The sequence below is a fragment of the Orcinus orca genome, chromosome 13 (assembly GCF_937001465.1).
Source record: "Orcinus orca chromosome 13, mOrcOrc1.1, whole genome shotgun sequence".
Taxonomy (NCBI): Eukaryota; Metazoa; Chordata; class Mammalia; order Artiodactyla; family Delphinidae; genus Orcinus; species Orcinus orca.
Genome location: NC_064571.1, coordinates 73,061,433 through 73,080,742, shown reverse-complemented (window position 1 = coordinate 73,080,742; position 19,310 = coordinate 73,061,433). Strand labels below are relative to the sequence as shown.

At 37.0% G+C, this 19,310-nt stretch overlaps 1 protein-coding gene across 14 annotated transcripts in view; it reads right to left on the bottom strand.

The window, feature by feature from the left end:
* ITSN2 (intersectin 2) overlaps window positions 1–19,310 on the bottom strand; it is a 162,014-nt gene that overhangs the window by 94,185 nt on the left and 48,519 nt on the right. For 12 of the 14 annotated variants that reach the window (XR_007470728.1, XM_033425280.2, XM_033425278.2 and 9 more), the window contains 12 exons: window positions 17,595–17,658; window positions 16,247–16,410; window positions 14,694–14,900; window positions 14,465–14,561; window positions 13,499–13,638; window positions 8,605–8,668; window positions 7,927–8,064; window positions 7,380–7,465; window positions 6,422–6,684; window positions 5,183–5,332; window positions 2,895–3,035; window positions 2,372–2,459 (listed from right to left, as the gene is read on the bottom strand). Coding sequence is in view for 13 of the 14 variants with exons in the window: in XM_033425280.2 (XP_033281171.1) it covers window positions 2,372–2,459; window positions 2,895–3,035; window positions 5,183–5,332; window positions 6,422–6,684; window positions 7,380–7,465; window positions 7,927–8,064; window positions 8,605–8,668; window positions 13,499–13,638; window positions 14,465–14,561; window positions 14,694–14,900; window positions 16,247–16,410; window positions 17,595–17,658 (1,602 nt within the window). In the remaining variant the exon portion in view is untranslated. Of the gene's footprint in view, window positions 1–2,371; window positions 2,460–2,894; window positions 3,036–5,182; window positions 5,333–6,421; window positions 6,685–7,379; window positions 7,466–7,926; window positions 8,065–8,604; window positions 8,669–13,498; window positions 13,639–14,464; window positions 14,562–14,693; window positions 14,901–16,246; window positions 16,411–17,594; window positions 17,659–18,456; window positions 18,520–19,310 lie in introns of those variants that run through there. The other 2 variants (XM_049695687.1, XM_049695686.1) reach the window with 2 other exon arrangements.

The following is a 19,310-nucleotide window of genomic DNA, read 5'->3' as shown; positions in this document are numbered from 1 at the left end:
GTGAATTATCTGTCAATTTTCATTTAAGGAAACCTGAATAAAACTGAATATATGGATGAATTAGTAGAGAACTAAATAACATCTTTAAAATACTGAGCAAGTTCATTCAGGAATATAATATGTATCTACTTATCCAGGAATCTTTTATGTCAATCAGTAAAGTTTTATGGCTGTGCATTTCTTCTTTGTTCATTTAACAATGAGAATGCTGATGTGAATGAGACCTTTTTCCCCCTTATTTTCTAAATAAATACTTTTGATATACAGTAAAGTTGCTGATTTTTATATGCTGATTTTGTATCCAGGCACCTTGTTAAATTGTCTTATAATTCTAACAGTTTTCCAGTATTTCAATAAATATTTAATCATTAAATTACAAATCTGCTATATGCAAGGCCTTGCACTTTGTCAATGGTAGGTAAAAGTGAAGGATAAGGCATGGGTCCTATTCTAGTCAAGGTGGGAGACAAGCAATGGGAAAAATAACAGTAAAAGAATATTCATTCTTAGTATTCAAAATGACCATCAGTAATAATGGATGCTTTCATATTGAATGTGATCATATCACATCTACGAGCACTGTGTTAGGTAACTGAAAGAGGCAACATGGTAGTGTGGTGGGCTTTAGGAGTCAGACACACAAGAATTTGAGACCTACTATTACGTGATCTTGGGTAATTACTTATTCTCTGTGAACCTCAGTTTTTCCAAGCTGCACAATGGAAATAACAACGACTACTTTACAGGGTTGTTGTAAAGATGAAGGGAAATAATGCATGAAAACTGCCTAGCATGGTGCTCAGCACAGGGCTGAAAATCTTAAATGGTTACTATTATGGACAGAGGAATCTAAGGGATACTGGGTACTTTGCAACCTCCAAATAAAAGCTTCCTATTCTAAACTGGACTACAGCAAAGATTAATAAATTTATAAAAGCTAAACTGGATCACATTCCACAGAGAAAGAGTAGCTCTACCAGGCCCCTAATAAGACATATCCTACATTCTCTTCACAATCCAAATACTAACAATGAAGATGACAATATACTTTCTACCCTGCACAGATCAGGAGTGCTGCCTTATCCTGCTTCTGGAATGCCTGTGAGGGGTAAGGTAGGAGCTGATACACTTCGAACGGCCAAGAAAAGCACCCTGTGCAAGGAAGATTGTCTGAGACGAGACATCAGTGGAAGGTGGGAGACATAATAAGAGTAGTTCACAAGATCAAATTTTCTATTCCTGGTATTCCTTCGATGTAAAGGGATCTTTACTAGAACAACAGTCCCAGCTTCTTTCTAACTCTTAAATACTTGATGAGATCAAGATAAGGACCCGGGTGTACACAGCCCTATACCTTTCCTATCCCTTGCTTTCTTGAGGTTGAACTGCCTACAGGAATCTGCATTCTTTTTTGTTCATGCACCCAGTGTCTTACAGGGGCAGCTGCACTGCTCACAGATAAGCCATGCTGTCTAACATCAGTTTTATTAATAATGAGGTGATATTCTGGTCTCTCATGTCTTGCTCCTTTGCCTTATTTCTTAATTTGTTCAGAATTTGGGCAAAGAAGAGGGATGAACCTATTTATTGGCCTGCCTAAAAAAACAAAAGTGTAATAAAGAGCCCTAGAATGAAAAAACTGACAGATACTCAGTGGGAGACATTTAGGATACTTTAGCTAGTTCTAACACATTTGCAGAGTTACTTTTCTTTAAATAAATCTTTCTTCTGCTACATTGTTATTGGCATGCTATCCAATGTAGAGATTTTTTTTTTCTTCAGTTTCCTGGTTGAGACTTGAATCAAGAGAAATGTTATATTCTCATAAATTACACTGGAATATTTTGTTCCACAGGTGTCAGAGGGCCAAGGTGGTAAAATTCCTTACATGAATCACAAAGTTAGATTATATAAAAGGTCTGGGAAGAGCATACCAGTCTGCTTAGGCCTATCACTGCTGTACACTATCACCCTAGAATCCAACAGGTTTGGCTCCATAGAAAAGTCTCCTCACGAACAGTTCTTTACAATTAGTACAGGATTTTGCCAAAATGCACATATAGCCTCGTGTTCAAGCCAAACTGAGGTCTTGTTTAACTGTAATGTAACATTTTATTTGATTGGTATTTGAAATATATAAATAAAAATGGTATCAAGGCAGGAAGTCAAACCACAATTGTTATTTTATTTCTATTTACATTTTATTGCTAAAAATGCTCCAACATGAGGTAATATTTTTCACATTAAAAATTTTTAACTACAGACAAAAAATGTTATTTATAACAGAATAATACTATTTTAAAACGTAACAGAATATAACTAATACATTCAGAAAAGAATAAAAGAGGAAAAACAAACCTTAGAGACTTACCAGGTGTGTTACTGAGCTGCATATTTTTAATTCTTTCATTTAATAATTGCTTCTCTGGCACCAAATAGATAAGCTTATTTTGATATTCCTTATAAAAAGAAAAAGAAACTGTAATGTTGTCTAAGAATTTTCTGAAAATGTTAAAACATGATTTAATCACTCTTGAAACTTAGTATAGGAATAATACATAGAATAATATGTAAATTGCTTACAACTTATGGATAAACTAAAATGGAATTAAATGATGTATTTATTTATTTATTAAAGACTTAAAACTCAAAGTGGTAAATGCCCAGATATTGTATAAATATTAAGCAGAATTTAACCAGATGTTAAGCACAGTTTTAGGGAGTCCATGAGATTCCTGATATTATACAAGATTGTGTATATCTACATGCCTTTAGGAAGGATGTCTATCAGAGGCTCAAAGGGGTTCATGACCCCAAAAGTGAAAAACACTTTATTAGGAAGAATTATTAATAACTGCTCATGTTTAAGGACAATTCAGCAGCAAAGGACTTACCTGAAGTTCCTGTTGAAGCTGCCTGATTTCCATAATTTCCAGGTCACACTGCTTATCCAGAACTTCCAGCTCAGTCTTTTGAGTTTGCTTCCTGAGTCGGACGTCTTGAAGTCTGCTTGAGATCTGCTGATGTTTGCCATTCTATAGGAAGAGAAACATATGGTAACATAAAATGCTAATAGGAAATGTTCTTATCAAGAGAACAATATTTTTATTTAAATTTTAAATGTCATTTATCATTTATACTCAGTCTAAGATAAATGTCTAAAACCAAGTTAACTCAAGAGAGTTATTAGCAGGAAATGTACCACTGTGAGTGTAAGAGCCTATTATGTTAAGATGAGAAAGCACAAACATAACACACTGAATTTTTTTCTGAACTCAGCATTTAGGCACTAATTCATAATATTAAAATATAAACAATCTCTTAGAATAATAAGGAGGAATAAGTGTGTGCATATGACAATTAGCATTACATTCTCTGAACTTCTATTTCTATCCTCAATGCTGCCATCTAATTCTTCTAATTAAACAGTGTACAGGAGGGCCTTTTGGGGCCACACTACTCTTCTCCTATACCGATATTCCTTTCCCCTTGTTCTGAGAAAAAAAAAAAAAAACAGAACAAAAAACAGCAGGATTCTCAATGGAAGCTAATAAGAAGGGTGAGGTGTTATGAGCTGAACTGTGTCCTCCACAATTTATATGTTGAAGTCCTAACCCTCAGTAACCTCAGAATATGACTGCATTTGGAGATAGGACGTTTAAAGAGGTAATTAAGATTAAATGAAGTCTTATGGGTGGGCCCTACTCCAATCTGACTGGTGTCCTTATAAGAAGAGAACATTTAGACACAATAGAGACAGCAGAGATGCACAGGCAGAGAAAAGACCACATGAGGACACGGCAAAAGGCAGCCATCAGCAAGCCAAGGAGAGAAGCCTCAGAAGAAATCGAACATGCTGACACCTTGATCTTGGACTTCCAGCCTCCAGAACTGTGATAAAAATTGCCACCTGGTCTGTGGTATTTTGTTATGGCAGCCTTAGCAAATAAAGTGGGGTGAGGAAAAATGAGGCTCCTGGTTAAAAATCACCAATAATGAAAGTTTTTACTGAAAAGTATGTTTCATATTTGAGAAATACACGCTGAAGGGAATATGCTGTGTCCACCCTGGATATCATGTTATTATCTTCAGCAAATATAAGTATAGGCCCTGGACCTTTCCAGACTCTACACATTAATCTATGCTACTGCTTGGTGTGTTACCCCAGTTCTTGGGGGGAAAACAATCAAAAGGTTTCCTCCCATTGTATTTTTAAGGAAAAACACACAGTCAAGATAACGGTTCAGACAGATACCCAAGTAGCTACACAAAGCAGTTAAAGTTTTTAGGACTGTTTTGTAGTACTATGGCATGATTAACAACTGTGGTATGCTTTCCTATTCATTTGAAGGCATAAAATAGTACCTTTCTGATGAAAGATACTGTGATTTTTTAAAAAAATGTAATTCAAGTCATCAACCAAATAAAACATTAGACTACAATTAAACAAGATGTAAATATGGTTCTACTACATAGCTACACATGCATTTTTTGCAAAACCTTACTGTATAATCAGGTCAGGCTTATGGGATTACAGGGTCGTAGTAGAATAGTATGCCTTACTCAAACCTTTCTATCTTCTCACTTTGCATTTCAAGCAAAGTCTTTTAACAGATACTCTGACATCTGATGTGTAAAAACTGAGAAGCATAATGGCCAATATTTGTTAACAACCATAGTCTTTTAGAACTGAAAGGAATCCTAAGAGATCATTTAGGTCAGCAGTCTCCAGTCATTTTTTCTTTTTAGCAGTAGAATCCCTTTTTCCAAGCAAATTTTAGATAAAACTCCAATAAAAGTACAGCAGATAAATGTGGCGATTCTCTGTTGTGAAATGTGGGACGAAGAAGTGGGGAGAGGAGACGCTGTCCTAGCGCCTAGGCTCTCCTCTCCCCCTTCTGGTTATTCCTCTATAGACCACCTTCCAGAGACCATGCCCAAGAGTACCCTGTTTATCCACATCTGAACTAAGACCACAACATAATTCTCAGCATTTCGAGTCACTATCCTTTTTTAGTAAACTATACTGTCTAAACTGTTAAAAAGCACATATGAAAATATGACTATTTAATTACATTAAAACATAACACGTTCATGAGGTAGATTAAAAAAACAATAATATTTTTCAACAGGTAACTCTAAGCATCGTTCAGATAAATTTCACTTAAACCTATAGCCATACCAGTGCTTCCAACTCGAGATGAAGGCTTTTCTTTTTAGAGTTTAACCTGACAATTTCTTCCTGTTCTCTATTCCTTCGATTGAGAAGCTCCTGTCTACGAATTCTCTCCCATTCTAAACGACGTTGTCTTTCAAGTTCTTGTTTTGCTGCCTGAAAATAATGAATTAAAGTTAATTTTTAAATTAACAATTTTGCCTCATTCAAAAACTGATGGAATGACAAAGTAAAGATCAGGCAGCATTTAGCACTGAGTGGGCTTGAGTTTCTAAGGGTAACTGGGCAAACCTAGTTTTATCAATGGGCCTAATCTAAAGACTTCCACAAAAGCAAATTCATCCACCAGATTTTCTGATTGCTTCATAGGGCCATCCTCTTGCTGTAGTTACTTTTCCCTTAATAAACAAAAGGATGACTTCAGGGCTTCCCTGGTGGCGCAGTGGTTGAGAGTCTGCCTGCCGATGCAGGGGACACGGGTTCGTGCCCCGGTCCGGGAAGATCCCACATACCGCGGAGCAGCTGGGCCTGTGAGCCATGGCTGCTGAGCCTGTGCGTCCGAAGCCTGTGCTCCGCAACGGGAGAGGCCACAACAGTGAGAGGCCCGCGTACCGCAAAAAAAAAAAAAAAAAAAAAAAAGGATGACTTCATAAATGCAAATGTTAGTAGGAATAACTGTACCTTTATTCTGTCATCAGGGAAGAAAAATATTTTATTTACCTTATTTCAGTGCCACTGTAATTTACTGTGGTCCACGCAAAGCCCTTGAAAACACAACCAGGCCTCCCAGGGACCCCACACAGCACCAGTTTTCCCAAAGACCTGTGCAAGCCCACCCTCGTGATCCCTCTCATGGCCTTCAACTCCCCACTCTCTTCTTTCTGCCTCTCCAATTACTTGGCCTTTCACGCTGGATCCTAAGCTTACTTTCGTTTAAGGACCTGATCACACTGACTTCTTCCTCTGGCTCCTCACTCAACTCAGCTTTGCAACCAGTCTTGCACTGATTGAGGTATCACCTGCAGACATGCTTTCTCTACCAGCTGCCAGCCCTGAAACCCCTCACAAGCAAGGACCCTCTATCTCTCCACAGGAGAAGGAAGATTCAGATTCGTACAGGGTAAGAATGAACGAATGATGCTGAGAAAAAGCACAACAAAAATTACCATTTTTTATCAAATGAAATGTAGCCACTTACTAAATGAAATGATTTTCCTGGGAAATAAAGTAACTTAAAAAAATAACCTCTCGTCTTTCTATCTCTTTTCTCCTTTCTTCCTCCCGTTGTCTCTCCAATTCCCTCTGCTTCTCCAAGCGTTTTTCTAATTCCAGTTGCTTCTTCCATTCTTGCTCTTGTAACTCTCTCTGTTTCCGTTCCCACTCTTCCTTTTCCTTCTGGGCTTTGCGCTCTGCCTCCCTCTGCTGCTGCTCCATCATGGCCTGGCGTCGCTTCTCCAGTTCCATGTTCCCCCGCTCATAGTTGGCTTTCCGCTTGTCCTCGAATGTAACTAGATAAGGTATATTGTAAGCATTCTTCAACATCAAGCCTAATGAACCTGTAATCTAGTTTCAACGTCCTCATGCCTCGTGATCACGTGACTGCTATTTCTCTGTGGATACTTCTCCGAAGGATAATTTTAACTCAAATGTAAATAGTAAAATATTTACTTTCTTATAAGAATATTCATTTTTGGAAAACAAATCTCTAAGTTTGAGTCCATCCAAGAGAAAAATAATTTTACTATTCCTGTCAATGAAAATGCTTTTCAATTTTTTTCTCAGCATTTTCTTCAAGGATAACCAAAGTTGTATGGCTATATATTTGGTATATTTGGTATATGTCATTAACTTTTTAATATTTTAAAATACCTACACATGTACTTTTTCAACCAGTATTTAAACTTTTTTTAAAGCTCAAGATTTCGTTACAAAGCTTGCTATAATGATTTTTCCAAAAGTGGGAGAAACACTTTAACTAGGACACCTAATACATACACTCTTGCCAAATATACATACCTGTCTCTTCCTCTCAGTTTTGACTATCTTAATTTTACTGATGTTGAAATCCAACCCATTCATCAAATAGTGTCTCATACAGCATATAAAATATTAAGAATTTAAAAATTCTAAATATTCATTTATATTTCATGGTAAAATTTAAGAGAATTCACAATAAATATACAACTTGGACACTCGATGCTACCTGGTAATTTTTTCTGAGGTTCCTCTTCTTGTATTTTCTGATATGAAGGCAGAGTTCCATTAATGGAATCAATTTGCTTTCCTCCTCTAAGAAAAGCAAACAACAAATAAATTTAGCATCATGAGATCTGAGAATTTTTAGACCAGACTATATAGACTACCACTGACTAGAGCAATTTAATATTTAGAATATAATTAAAGGTATTTAAAATATAGTGTGGTCTATAGTTACACTGTACAGCAGTATATGGATTATCAAGCCAGAGAGATGTGGATTCAAATCATGGTTCAGCCAATTGCTATTCTTGGGTAAATTTATTAATCTCTTTACGCATCAGTTTCCTTATCTATGATGTGGTGAAAATACACACCTACTTCTAATATCTACTCTCTTCTCAGTGTAACTCATTAAATACCAAAATCAAATGGCAATGTAAATGTTCGATTTTCCATGAAACTAGAGCAGAGGCCTCAGGAAATCCCAAAGTAATAATCATGTCTGCCAAACATGATCGAAACAACACCCCTTCATCTACAGAGGCACTCACCTAAAAGACGGAGGGACAAGCTCTGGAGGTAAAGTCAGTGGCAATGGCTGTCCAGCTTTGGCCATATCAGTGAGGTGCATTGCAAGGATAAACTCCTCAGCTTTTAGCTGCCCATCACCATCAATGTCAGCCAGAGTCCTAGAGAAAATATGAAAATTCACAACTAAGAAAGTCTATTTAGAGTAAAATATTTTCAGAAGAGTTCAATTTTTTATTTTTAAAACAAGAATAATGACAGTAGAACAGCTGGGTTAACACATTTTAGTGAAAAGTAAATACACACAGAAAAGCGAGCTAATTTTTACCCTTAATTTTCATATCACAAAAGAGAGGGAAGAAACGTTGAAATGGAAAGGGAAATATTCCTTCTGAAAAGGTGGCTTGTCTTGGTACATGGTTAATTCACCCATCAAATCACATTTAGCTCCACATTAAAAATGAGATATTCTCTAATTCTCCATAGAAGGCATTATATAAAAGCAAACAAGTTTTACTTGTAAAATAATTAAATGCCAAATTCTTGAGGATAACATTTTACAAAGCAATTTTATTTGCTTACAGGTTTGCATTAATTTTCACATGGCCGCTTTTATGGAATGCTTCTGAGTCACAAACTTTTACAGAAACAGTATAACAGAAAATGTACAGTTAAAAATCATAATCAACGGGCAAACTCACCAAATAGTAGCTAGCTGAGTTTGAGAAAGGTTTGACTGAAGAAGGGCATTTCTAGCTTGAAAACCTGATTGTGTGAGAAAAAGCATAAAAAAATTCTTTAGCCTCTTAAAGTCATGCAAACTTAAATAGCTGTACCCTTGAAATAACACTGCTGCTACCCTGGGATAGCATCGGCTTTTACCATGCACCAGACACTGAGCATTCGGTAGTCATCAAAACAAACACATTCCCTGGACCAAGGAGTTTGAAGTCTACAGTTAGTAGAATCAAGTGCTCCCGTGTCCTTTCAGAAGATAATGGTACACACAAGTGACTGACACGAAGGACTAAGCCAGCGACACAAAGCATTAGAGGCCAAGCTCTCAAAGCACAGCTTCCTTAAGCATTTTCAGATATTCTCTTATCTCTCTGATCATTCCTTAGTCTCTACTCTTCCTCTTCTAAATGACCTGTAAATGCTGGCATTCTTCACGGATCTATCCTGGGCACTCTTTTCTCTCTGTGCATTCATATCCATTTCTATTACTTTAAGCAGCACCTAGAGGCTGAGGATTCCCAAATGTACATCCACAGCCCAAACCTCTCCTCTAAGTTTAGACTTCTATATCCAACTGAAAAATCAATGTATGTATTTTATAAGCATATCAAACCAAATACATATAAAACTACTCTTTCAATCCCCATCCAGGCCCCTCTTCCTAATCTTCACCCAAATCATTCTTCCTCAGTCCTCCCTTCTCTATGAATGGTATCACAATCCATCCAGTGGCTCAAGCCAGAAATCAAAAAGTCCCCCCTGAGCCCTCCCTCTCCTGTACACCCATATCCAACATCAAGTCCTACAGTTCTACATCATTGCATGTCTAGGTCCTTCTCACCTGTGAAGTCGAAATCTAATGTCACCTTCTCAGAAAGGCCTTCTCTGTCCACCCTACCACTCAATACATTTCCTGCTTTTATCCTTTATATCTCATATCACAATTTGTAATGTAACATTTGCTTGTTTACCTGTTTGTCTATTTCCCTTATTATGCTAAGTTCTATGAAGACAAAAGCCTTGACTGTTTTATCCACTAACATATACCCCACACCTAGTAAATAGATGCTTAATAAATATTTGCTAAAGTAATGAAGAAAATTGTAATCCAAAATTATCCTCTATCTAAGGTGCAATGGGGGCTTACTTATGTGATAGCAACTGATAATAACAATAGCTAACACTCATTGAATGCTTACTATGTATGGTAAACTGTTCAACTTCTTTTTCTCCCTCAGTGTGAGAAAACGAAAATATGTCTCTGTAACAGGCTCCTAATCTTCAATGAATATATTCCAGAACAGAAAATCCCTCTCTGCTTCAGAGGAGCGTTCACTCCTGGTGAGCTTGTCTGTGGCTTTCTGACCATGATGAAGCCTGAGGCTTCTCTAGGGAAGGTCACCTAGTCAATAAAGCAGGAGCTACACCTCCCACTCTCAGATGCCTAAGCCACAAGTGCCAGAAGAGTCAGCCCTACCCTGCATTTAGCCTGAGTCAAGGACTCTCGAAACAACTCTGCACAGAAGAGATACAACTGCCAGCTCTTCCTCAGCAACAACTTGCACTACAAAGCCAGCACCGATGCCGTTAAACCCACTGCTTCACTGAGCTTTGAACACAGAGATCTGGATAACCAAAGCTACATATTCTATATGGAACAACCTCAAATATACCACATATTATAACAAGCAATCAAATGTTTATATTATATAATTTTAAAATCTTTTCCATTCTTTTTTTTATCTGGCCACTTAATAGAAATCACATAAAGGAAACACACTGGAAATAGCTCACAGCCTCACTCAATTAATACTTCTCAATAGATTTCATATAAAAAGTAAGATTTGAGGAGGTTTTTATGTTAAAAAGAGGATTCTTCCAATAAAGAAATGGCAGGCTATTTCAAACCAAGAAAGGTTCTATAACTAAAGTTTCAGCTCTTGGACAAAGATAACAAAGCAGACCCCTCGCACTAGGCAACAGAGCAAACAACAGGAGGAAGGGAAGGAATGCAATGGTTAAAAGTGCACTGGCGGAAGGCTTAAATGTGTGCAGGCCATGTGAGTAATAGGCCAAAGAGAGGCAGCAGAGGAAGCTGCAATAAGGAAGCTCACTCGAGCATGCACACTACTGGTCTGCCAATACTTTGGATATCCTATTTCCTGCGCCTAAAATGCTAGTCCCCCGACTCTCTACCAGGCAGTCTATTTATCCTCTAAGATACAGCTCAAATGACACCTCTCCTGTGAAACGCTCTCTTACATCCTCAGCATTAGTCACTTTCTCATCCGTATTAATCACAGCACTTTTAAACCACTATTCGCTGAGATTATGTGACCTATACTATGGGCTCTTTAAAGACATGGGACATGTCTTCTTGTCTGCATTCCAGTGTCATACTGAGTGCCCAGAAGATATGTGACTCAGGAAATATTTGAGTCAATGAATCAATCTAAATAAATCATGACTGAGGGTTTATGGGGAAGAGAGGAGGAAGAACAAGAGGGAAAAATGAGACCACTAACTGCTACATTCACTGAACAAAGCATACCACATAAGTCTAGGTTAGCCCTGTCCTCATATACGTGGGGCTCATGCTCAGTTTCAAGACACCAGAGACAACTTCTTCTTTCAAAGAAAATCAATCCTTCCCTTAACTACCGATATATAGCTTTACTCTTGTAAGTCTAAGAATAATAACATTTTCTGAAAACACAATACACGCCCTTCATGCAATGTGTCACATACAAATAAAGTAACATTAAGGGAACATTTCCTCACAGTTGGCTCCCCACTGCCCTTCATACTGCAACACAAACCCACTTTTGTTTATACTCTATGTTTGCAGTACATACACAAAGGGTACTAATTTTAGGTGTACTGATCAGTGGATTTTTACATGAGTATGCACACATGCAACTAACACCCACCTCAAGATACAGAATGTTTCCAGCACCCCGGAAGGTTCTAACATGGTCCCTTGTCCAACAGAGTAACTACACTATTCTGATTTTTATCACCATCAATTCAGCTTCCTGTTCTTCAACTTCATATAAATGGATTAAATATTATGGATCTTTTGTGCCAGACTTCTTTGACTCATGCAACATCTGTGAAATGATCCAAGTTGTTGCATGTATCAGCAGTTCATTCATTTTTATTGCTGCAAGGTATTCTGCTAAAGAAATACACCACAATTTATGTATCCAATCTCCTGTCGATGGACATTTAGGCTACTTATTTTTTGGATGTTGTGAATGAAGCTGCCATGAACACTTCTGTACATGTCTTTTTAGTCCACTTCTGTTAATCTGAAAAAAGAAACTTCTTCAATGCAAAATGCAGGGCCCAAAGAAGTTCATTTTTTCAAATATGAGAATTGTCTGACTTTATGTTAATCTTTTTTTTTTACTTTATGTTAATCTTAAATACTATAGTTTGAATATAATTTCACAGAATCTAAGATGCCATTGATTATAAGATACCCCATTATTTTAAGTAACACTAAGAAGGAAAAATCACTGCCAAAAAAAAAAAAACCTTAACACAATGCTAAGATACCACTGATGATAATACACATCCCAATTTCAGAGATGTTAAAATCCCCAAAAAAAAAAAAAAAAAGATTACTTAAAAATATAGTATAGTTCCACATAATTTAACAAAGTTACAGAAATTTATAGTTCTTATATAATATTTGATACATATATAGTATAGTTGTAAGTTATGAAGTATACTAATAAAAGTCACCCATTAAACTACTATACAACTTAAGAACTAGATCATTACTAAATTCTTTGAAGCTATCTGTGTTCCCTGATTTTATCTCCATGCCTCCCACAGAAAAGGCAACTACTATACTGATTTTTTTGTGTATAATTCTCGTTTTTTTTAAAGATTTTACCACATAGATATGTATCTTTAAAGAAAATATTGCATATTGCGTATTAGCTTTTCCAATCAATTCCAAAAGTTTTATTGCTCCCTTGCCCCAGTGCACAACTAGAGACCCCATACTCCTATTTCATATACTGCTTTTCATCCTCCAAACATGTCGTGTACTTTTTGCTCTTAGGATTTCTTCCTTGTCACCCTCAAATGCCCTCACCTTCAATCTCTATCTGAATCCTAACTTTTTTCTTTCATGATAGGGCTTCAATGCTCCCTTCCTAAAAGATGTTTTATCTTATTTCTTCAGTATTAATATCTCCTATTCTATGTTCCCTAGCACTTTAAAGCTCTATTATTTTTAAACACTCATTTTACTCTGTCTAAACTATAATTCGTTGTTAAGTGAAGAGAGGCAAAAGTTAGAAGATGGGAATTCTACTTACCTATTACCCTCTGTTTATGTCCCCCTTCACTATCCTCAATTAGTGAAGTTTGGATGTTTGTTCTAGCATGGACTCAAATGTTCTATGGGGACCTCAGGTCAGGTTTTATGGCTACATTTGGGTTGGAGCTTTAAAGGGGAACAATGCTCACATGAGGTGTTCGGAAGGACAAGCAGAGAAAGAACCAATGAGGAAGGAGACTCTCAGGGAAACTGAGCTGAAGCTTAGTGCTATACTCTCTTATCACATGAAGTTCTCCATTCACTGCATTGGAGGATGAGGTTTGACCTTCTCAAGGGAGAGGTCTTCTTTCCAAAAAGCTGGGTGTGCTCAACTTGATTATAAGAACTTTGAACTCTTACACAACTTAAACATTATTTGTATTTATCAAATGCCTGCTAAATTTTTTGGATGTTAAAATTTTAAATGAGCTACAAAATACAACTTCAAATAAAATTTCTTTAATAAAAGTCCATATAAAATCATAACTCTCTCACATTCTTAAGCACCGTATGCCACTTACCTGAGAGGTATCCACTCATGCTTTTGTCAAGACTATTAAATTTTTGCCGATATTTTAATCTTGAAGGCTGAGGAACTGCCCACTCTGAGGTCCCAGTCTTGGGTGAGTTCCCTGAGAGGGAAGCAGTTGAGGAAGTTGAGCTGTAACAAAATTTATTTAAAATTTTTGTTACTAAATAAAATACGTTTAGTTAAGTCAGAGACAATAAGAATCATACCTTCTATAATATAACAGTAACTACTTTTATACTTGATACTGAAAAAATTTAATCAATTATCGTTATTCTTAGGAAAGCAAATACCATATGAAGTACAAAACTACCATATACCAAGAACCTACTATGTGCCAGGCCCCACATTGTGCTAGGGTTTTCACAAATATTATTTCTAATCCTCATGACAAACTTAAAAAGTATTACTGTCTCCATCCTTAAGATGGACAAACTATGGCTCAGTGATGTTGAGAAAAACAAGGTCACACAATCAGTGAGTGTTTAAACAAGGATGCAGACATTGTTCTTCTGGGTCATTGCTTTAAAGAGTATTATTGTGATTTATACGAGTGGTGATGAATGAACATTGATGCTTTTGTGCTTTCTGAAATTTTAAAGATACTCAATCAGCAGCTTTTGCTCGAGAAATAATAATGTACAATGATTATGAGATGTTTTGAGAAATATTTTTGAAAGAAAAATGTAGCTTTGTGCAAAAAATTGATTGATTAAAAATACAGAATATTTTTAGTTTACATAAGATATATTTTTCAAAAGTAAAATACCACAGACAGTTAATAATTCTTAAATAAAATTATTTTATGTGAATTACAAATAGTAAATTTACCAAGTGTTTACATTTGGCCACTATAAAGTAAAACCTGGATAAGCTCAGAGCTTTAAAAAAAAAAAAGTCTTTTGTTAAATACTCCTTATTGAAAGCCTAAAAAGTTGGAAGTTTTAAGTATTCATACCTACTGGATCCTAAATCAATCAGAGACTGGGCTTTCTGTATACTAGCACCACCAAATCCTCCCATCATCAGACTGTAAGACGACGTATGAGGCAATGCTAAAAAAAACGAGAACAGAAAAAGGTTCATACCAAACAATTTCACAAAGTATGAAGGAAATCTATCTATTGGGATGCAAATGTAAGTTTCTTCATAATAAAATACCGAGTCATCAGAAACAAAGCACTTACTTGAAGAAGAATAAGGAATGGATAAAGGCTGAATGAGACTGGCGGTTCCATTTGGTAATGATGAAGTGCTAACAGAAGGCACTAGGGGAGCAGGCATCATTAGGGGAGGACGGGTGGTCCCTGAAGTCGCAGAGGACAAGGGAGTTGCTATGTGTGCGACCGGAGGCAATGACTGAGGAAGGGACAGATTGGGCATGCTTCCCATTCCTAAGGACAAAACAGAACACATTCCCCAGTGCTGCTAAACCAATTATAAAACACATGACAGAAAACAAGTTCACAGTACAGTGAGCAACTGCTACGTTACAGAAACACTGTTGGCAAACTAGTTTTAAAAAGTTCACTAAAGCAGCTTGGACCCAGTGCAGTGCAGGAGGTAAGCTACTGCTTTTAATATCAATATTCTGACCTGTGTGAACTAAGCGAATGCCTACTAAGGAGTTAAAAATTCTCTTCTAGTATCATGAATAAAACTAAAGAGCCTTTTCCAACTAAATATTAGTATCCTCAATGAGAGAATGTATTACCTGATCAAATGTGGGGTTTTGTGTAGGGATAATAAATACAGTGCTGTTGAGTTCACACACACACACACACACACACACACACACACACACACACACTCACTCCCCAAACTCTCCCCTCCCCTGTAAAGGATGTTCTAAATACTGCATACTTTAAGAGAACCATTTATGCACACACACTATGTGCAAGAAGGAAGCATGCCACGTTTCACTTTTCTTATATGTAACACAATACATATGGATTCAAGGACAATTCTTTAAAAGGAACAAAGTGATGACTCATTTGTTTACTAACTGCAGAATATGAAGTACACTACATAAATATGGTTACACAAGGATTTGATGTTATCTCTAGAATTCACTGCAATAGTGAAAGAATTTAGTATTTTAAGGTCTAACATCTAGAGTGGAAGAACATGTTTCTGATACACAGAGATATCTAATTGAATGTTCTGTTCCAATGAGTGCTTCTCACAAATAATAGGAAAATGGCTAATCAAAATTAATGGAAAACTAGTTACCTCTGATGAATATGCAAATTAAATAGCACGAAGTCTCCAACTTTTAGCCCTAAATTTAGCTGGCTAATTAACCTTTAAATTAAAGAAATTTCTACTTATGTATAACTTTAAATTACCCCCCAAATGAAACCATTTCGAGTTTAAATTGTTCACAGTTTTGTTATGCATACAGAGTATAGAGGAAACTAATTAAGAATAGTATTTAGGCTCAGCTATAACTAGCAGGATCATATAATTTATCATCCAACTGGGAATTATGAAAGGGAACACTAACCAGACTAGATGCCAGGACAACAGGCATAATCACAACTGTCCCTGGAAAACTGGGACACATGGACTCCCTAGCTATGACAGCGAACTTAACATTTCTAGTCTCAGACATGAAAGTTAACTTGGAGTCTGGGGACTGTCATTTTATGCCAACAAATCCTTTTCTGATTCTCAAATATTATGCCTAGGAATCAAGTTTAACTATCAAATGCATCTAATTAAATTAATAAACACATACCAAAACGAGCAGAAATTAATGGAGAGAACATAGGAGGTTGTTTCATAATAGGGGGAAGAACCACGGGCAACTGTTGGCCTTGAAGCTTTAGTTTGATGAGTTTCATAGCTATGGAGAACTCTTGCTGATCCATCTTCCCATCCTTGTTCAGGTCTGACAAAGCCCTAAAAGGACAATGAGGGCGGTAGATTTGTTTTGTTTTGATGTATTGAGCTCCCCTGATTTTAAGAGCTCAAAGTCACTCTTTTATTCAGGATGGAACAGGGCCCTCCTCACAGAACCTGACAGCAGATCAAACTAATGCATCTGCTACTTAGTTTGGAGGGTGACAGATTGTTATTCAGGGTCAACATTACTTTTGAGGAGGATGATAAAATGGAAACAACGACATAGCATTTACATGTAGATCATCACTTAATTAAATATGTGTATGTGTATAACAAAACACTAAAACCTGTACATTAATATACACTGACCAAAGATAGTATCTAATAAAATACTATCAGTCTATATAGTATCTAGATACCTTTGGGATGAATTCCACCAGTGCAGATGGAAAGAAATTATACAAGAGTATAACCACTGTAAACAATTTATTCATTTGTTCAAGTATTTACTGAATGCTTGCTATGTGCCTGGCACTCTGCCAGGCATGGGGATATTCTGAATGGAAAGAAGGATGGAGTAGGGGTTGATGTTTATTGTAAATACATTAAAAACCCAAAACCTTAGATATTATAAAGAACAATTTCTTTAAGGCAGGAATAAGGGAAGGGAGGGCTAATGTGGGGTTTATAGATGATGAAATAAATGAAACAACTACAAAATAACAGAATGAAGATCAAGACTCTTGCCAAATTGTAAAGAAGTGTTTTTTTTAATAGAAAAGCACTTAGAAATTTCCTTTCCTTAGAAATTCTAAGGAAATTAGAAATTTATCCTATAGAACAAAACCCCAATTGATTTTTAGTCATTTACTCAATAAAATTTATTTTCTAAAAAGCTGAAGAAATACTCTTATTTTAATTTTTTGCGGTACGTGGGCCTCTCACTGTTGTGGCCTCTCCTGCTGCGGAGCACAGGCTCCGGACGTGCAGGCCCAGCAGCCATGGCTCACGGGCCCAGCCACTCCGCGGCACGTGGGATCCTCCCAGACCGGGGCACGAACCTGTGTCCCCTGCATCGGCAGGCGGACCCTCAACCACTGCGCCACCAGGGAAGCCCAGAAATACTCTTATTAACAACAGACTACAAGTAAAAACAACTTTATGTTAACACTAAGTATTAAAAACAGAACAAAGTCAGACTACCAGAAAGTTAAGCTCATCTACAAAAGAAAACATTTTACCATATTTCAGCTAAAACAGGAGCTGGCAGGCCTGACTGTAAGAAAAAGGTACGTGCTTGATCACCTGAAGACAATAAAAAAAAAATCAAACAGCGTATTAGTAAGTGGAATTACTTTGATGCCTCTGAATAACAATAATGGCCAATAATAACAATGTTATTTATTTTAATTACAATTATTATTTTTTATAAATTGATTGTTGATTGATTGATTAGCTGCATTGGTCTTCTTTGCTGCACGTGGGCTTTCTGTAGTTGCAGCAAGCAGGGGCTACTCTTCTTTGTGGCGCGTGGGCTTCTCATTGCGGTGGCTTCTCTTACTGCGGAACACGGGCTCTAGGCGTGCGGGCTTCAGTAATTGTGGCACACAGGCTCAGAAACTGTGGCTCGCGGGCTCTAGAGCATGGGCTCTAGAGTGGAGGCTCAGTAGTTGTGATGCCCGGGCTTAGTTGCTCCGTGGCATGGGGGATCTTCCCAGACCAGGGCTGGAACCCGTATCCCCTGCATTGGCAGGAGGATTCTTAACCACTGTGCCACCAAGGAAGTCCCTAATTACAATTATTAAAGAAAAATTATTTATATTACTTTAATAAGACTTAGAGGTTTTAAAACAAAAATGTCACAACTGAAGTTATATATGCATTAATCAGTGATGAAAGATTACATTATTCATCTTAGTTTTTCCTCATAATTAGGGTCTTATTTGATAATACACCTATCTAATAAAATTTATAGTTAAAAACACTATTCCCTAGAAGAGCTCTAATTAAAAAAAATACAAGGTTTGGGAAAGATACTCCTCATGGGTGTCTGATATGTCCTGCTGTGTATGCCAAGAACGTAAGATCCTAACTGCTCTTTACCTGGATCATGTCTCAGAGTTGGGTTTACAGTGAGCTGTCTTGAAGGATGAGGTAATGTTTCCCTCTGGGACAAAGAATAAGCTTGCTTACTGCTTGCTGAAAAATGGTGGGTTCCCTGAAGCCCAGTGTTCCTCTTCTATAACACAACCACCACTTGTGCAGCATCCTTCTGGCCCCTCTGCCTGGCCCCTATGTGACTCAGGGGACGAGGGAAATGGACAGAAATATGCCGGTGCTCATGCTACCAGCTGTGCCATTAGAAAGAGTGTCCTTGGTCTCTGACTCAGGAATTCTGGGTCTTCTGCCAGCATCCATGAGACAGTAACAGACCAAATTATTACCTTGTAAGTAGGGTAATCAAATCCCAACCCAGATACCAGGTAAGGTAGTTTTTATTACTGAAGTGCAAATAACATTAAACTATAATGTTTAAGAGGATGGACTCCAAAGTCAGACTGAAAGGTTTCCAAGCCCAGATCACCACTAACCATCTCTTGGCAAGTTACAGAACACCTCAAAGTCTCAGTTCTATCATCTTTAAATACAGACAACGACAGGGCAACGTCACCGGCTTGTTGTGAAGGTTAAAGGAGATAGTACATTTAGTATAGTATCTGAAATACAGTACAAATTTGGTAAATATTAGTCATTATATTTACTACTACTGTAAATAAAGCCCTAAGGTGCTTTAGCATAGAAAAGAAAGTTTCACTTATAGAAAAAAATTTGAAAGACACACCTAAATTAATCCTCTTTTGGTTCTGGGGGACTTCTTGCAAAACAAGGGCTATAGCATCAACAATCAATGCTTATAAAGCCTCCTAAAGACAGAGGGCTAAATGTTAGGAAAACAG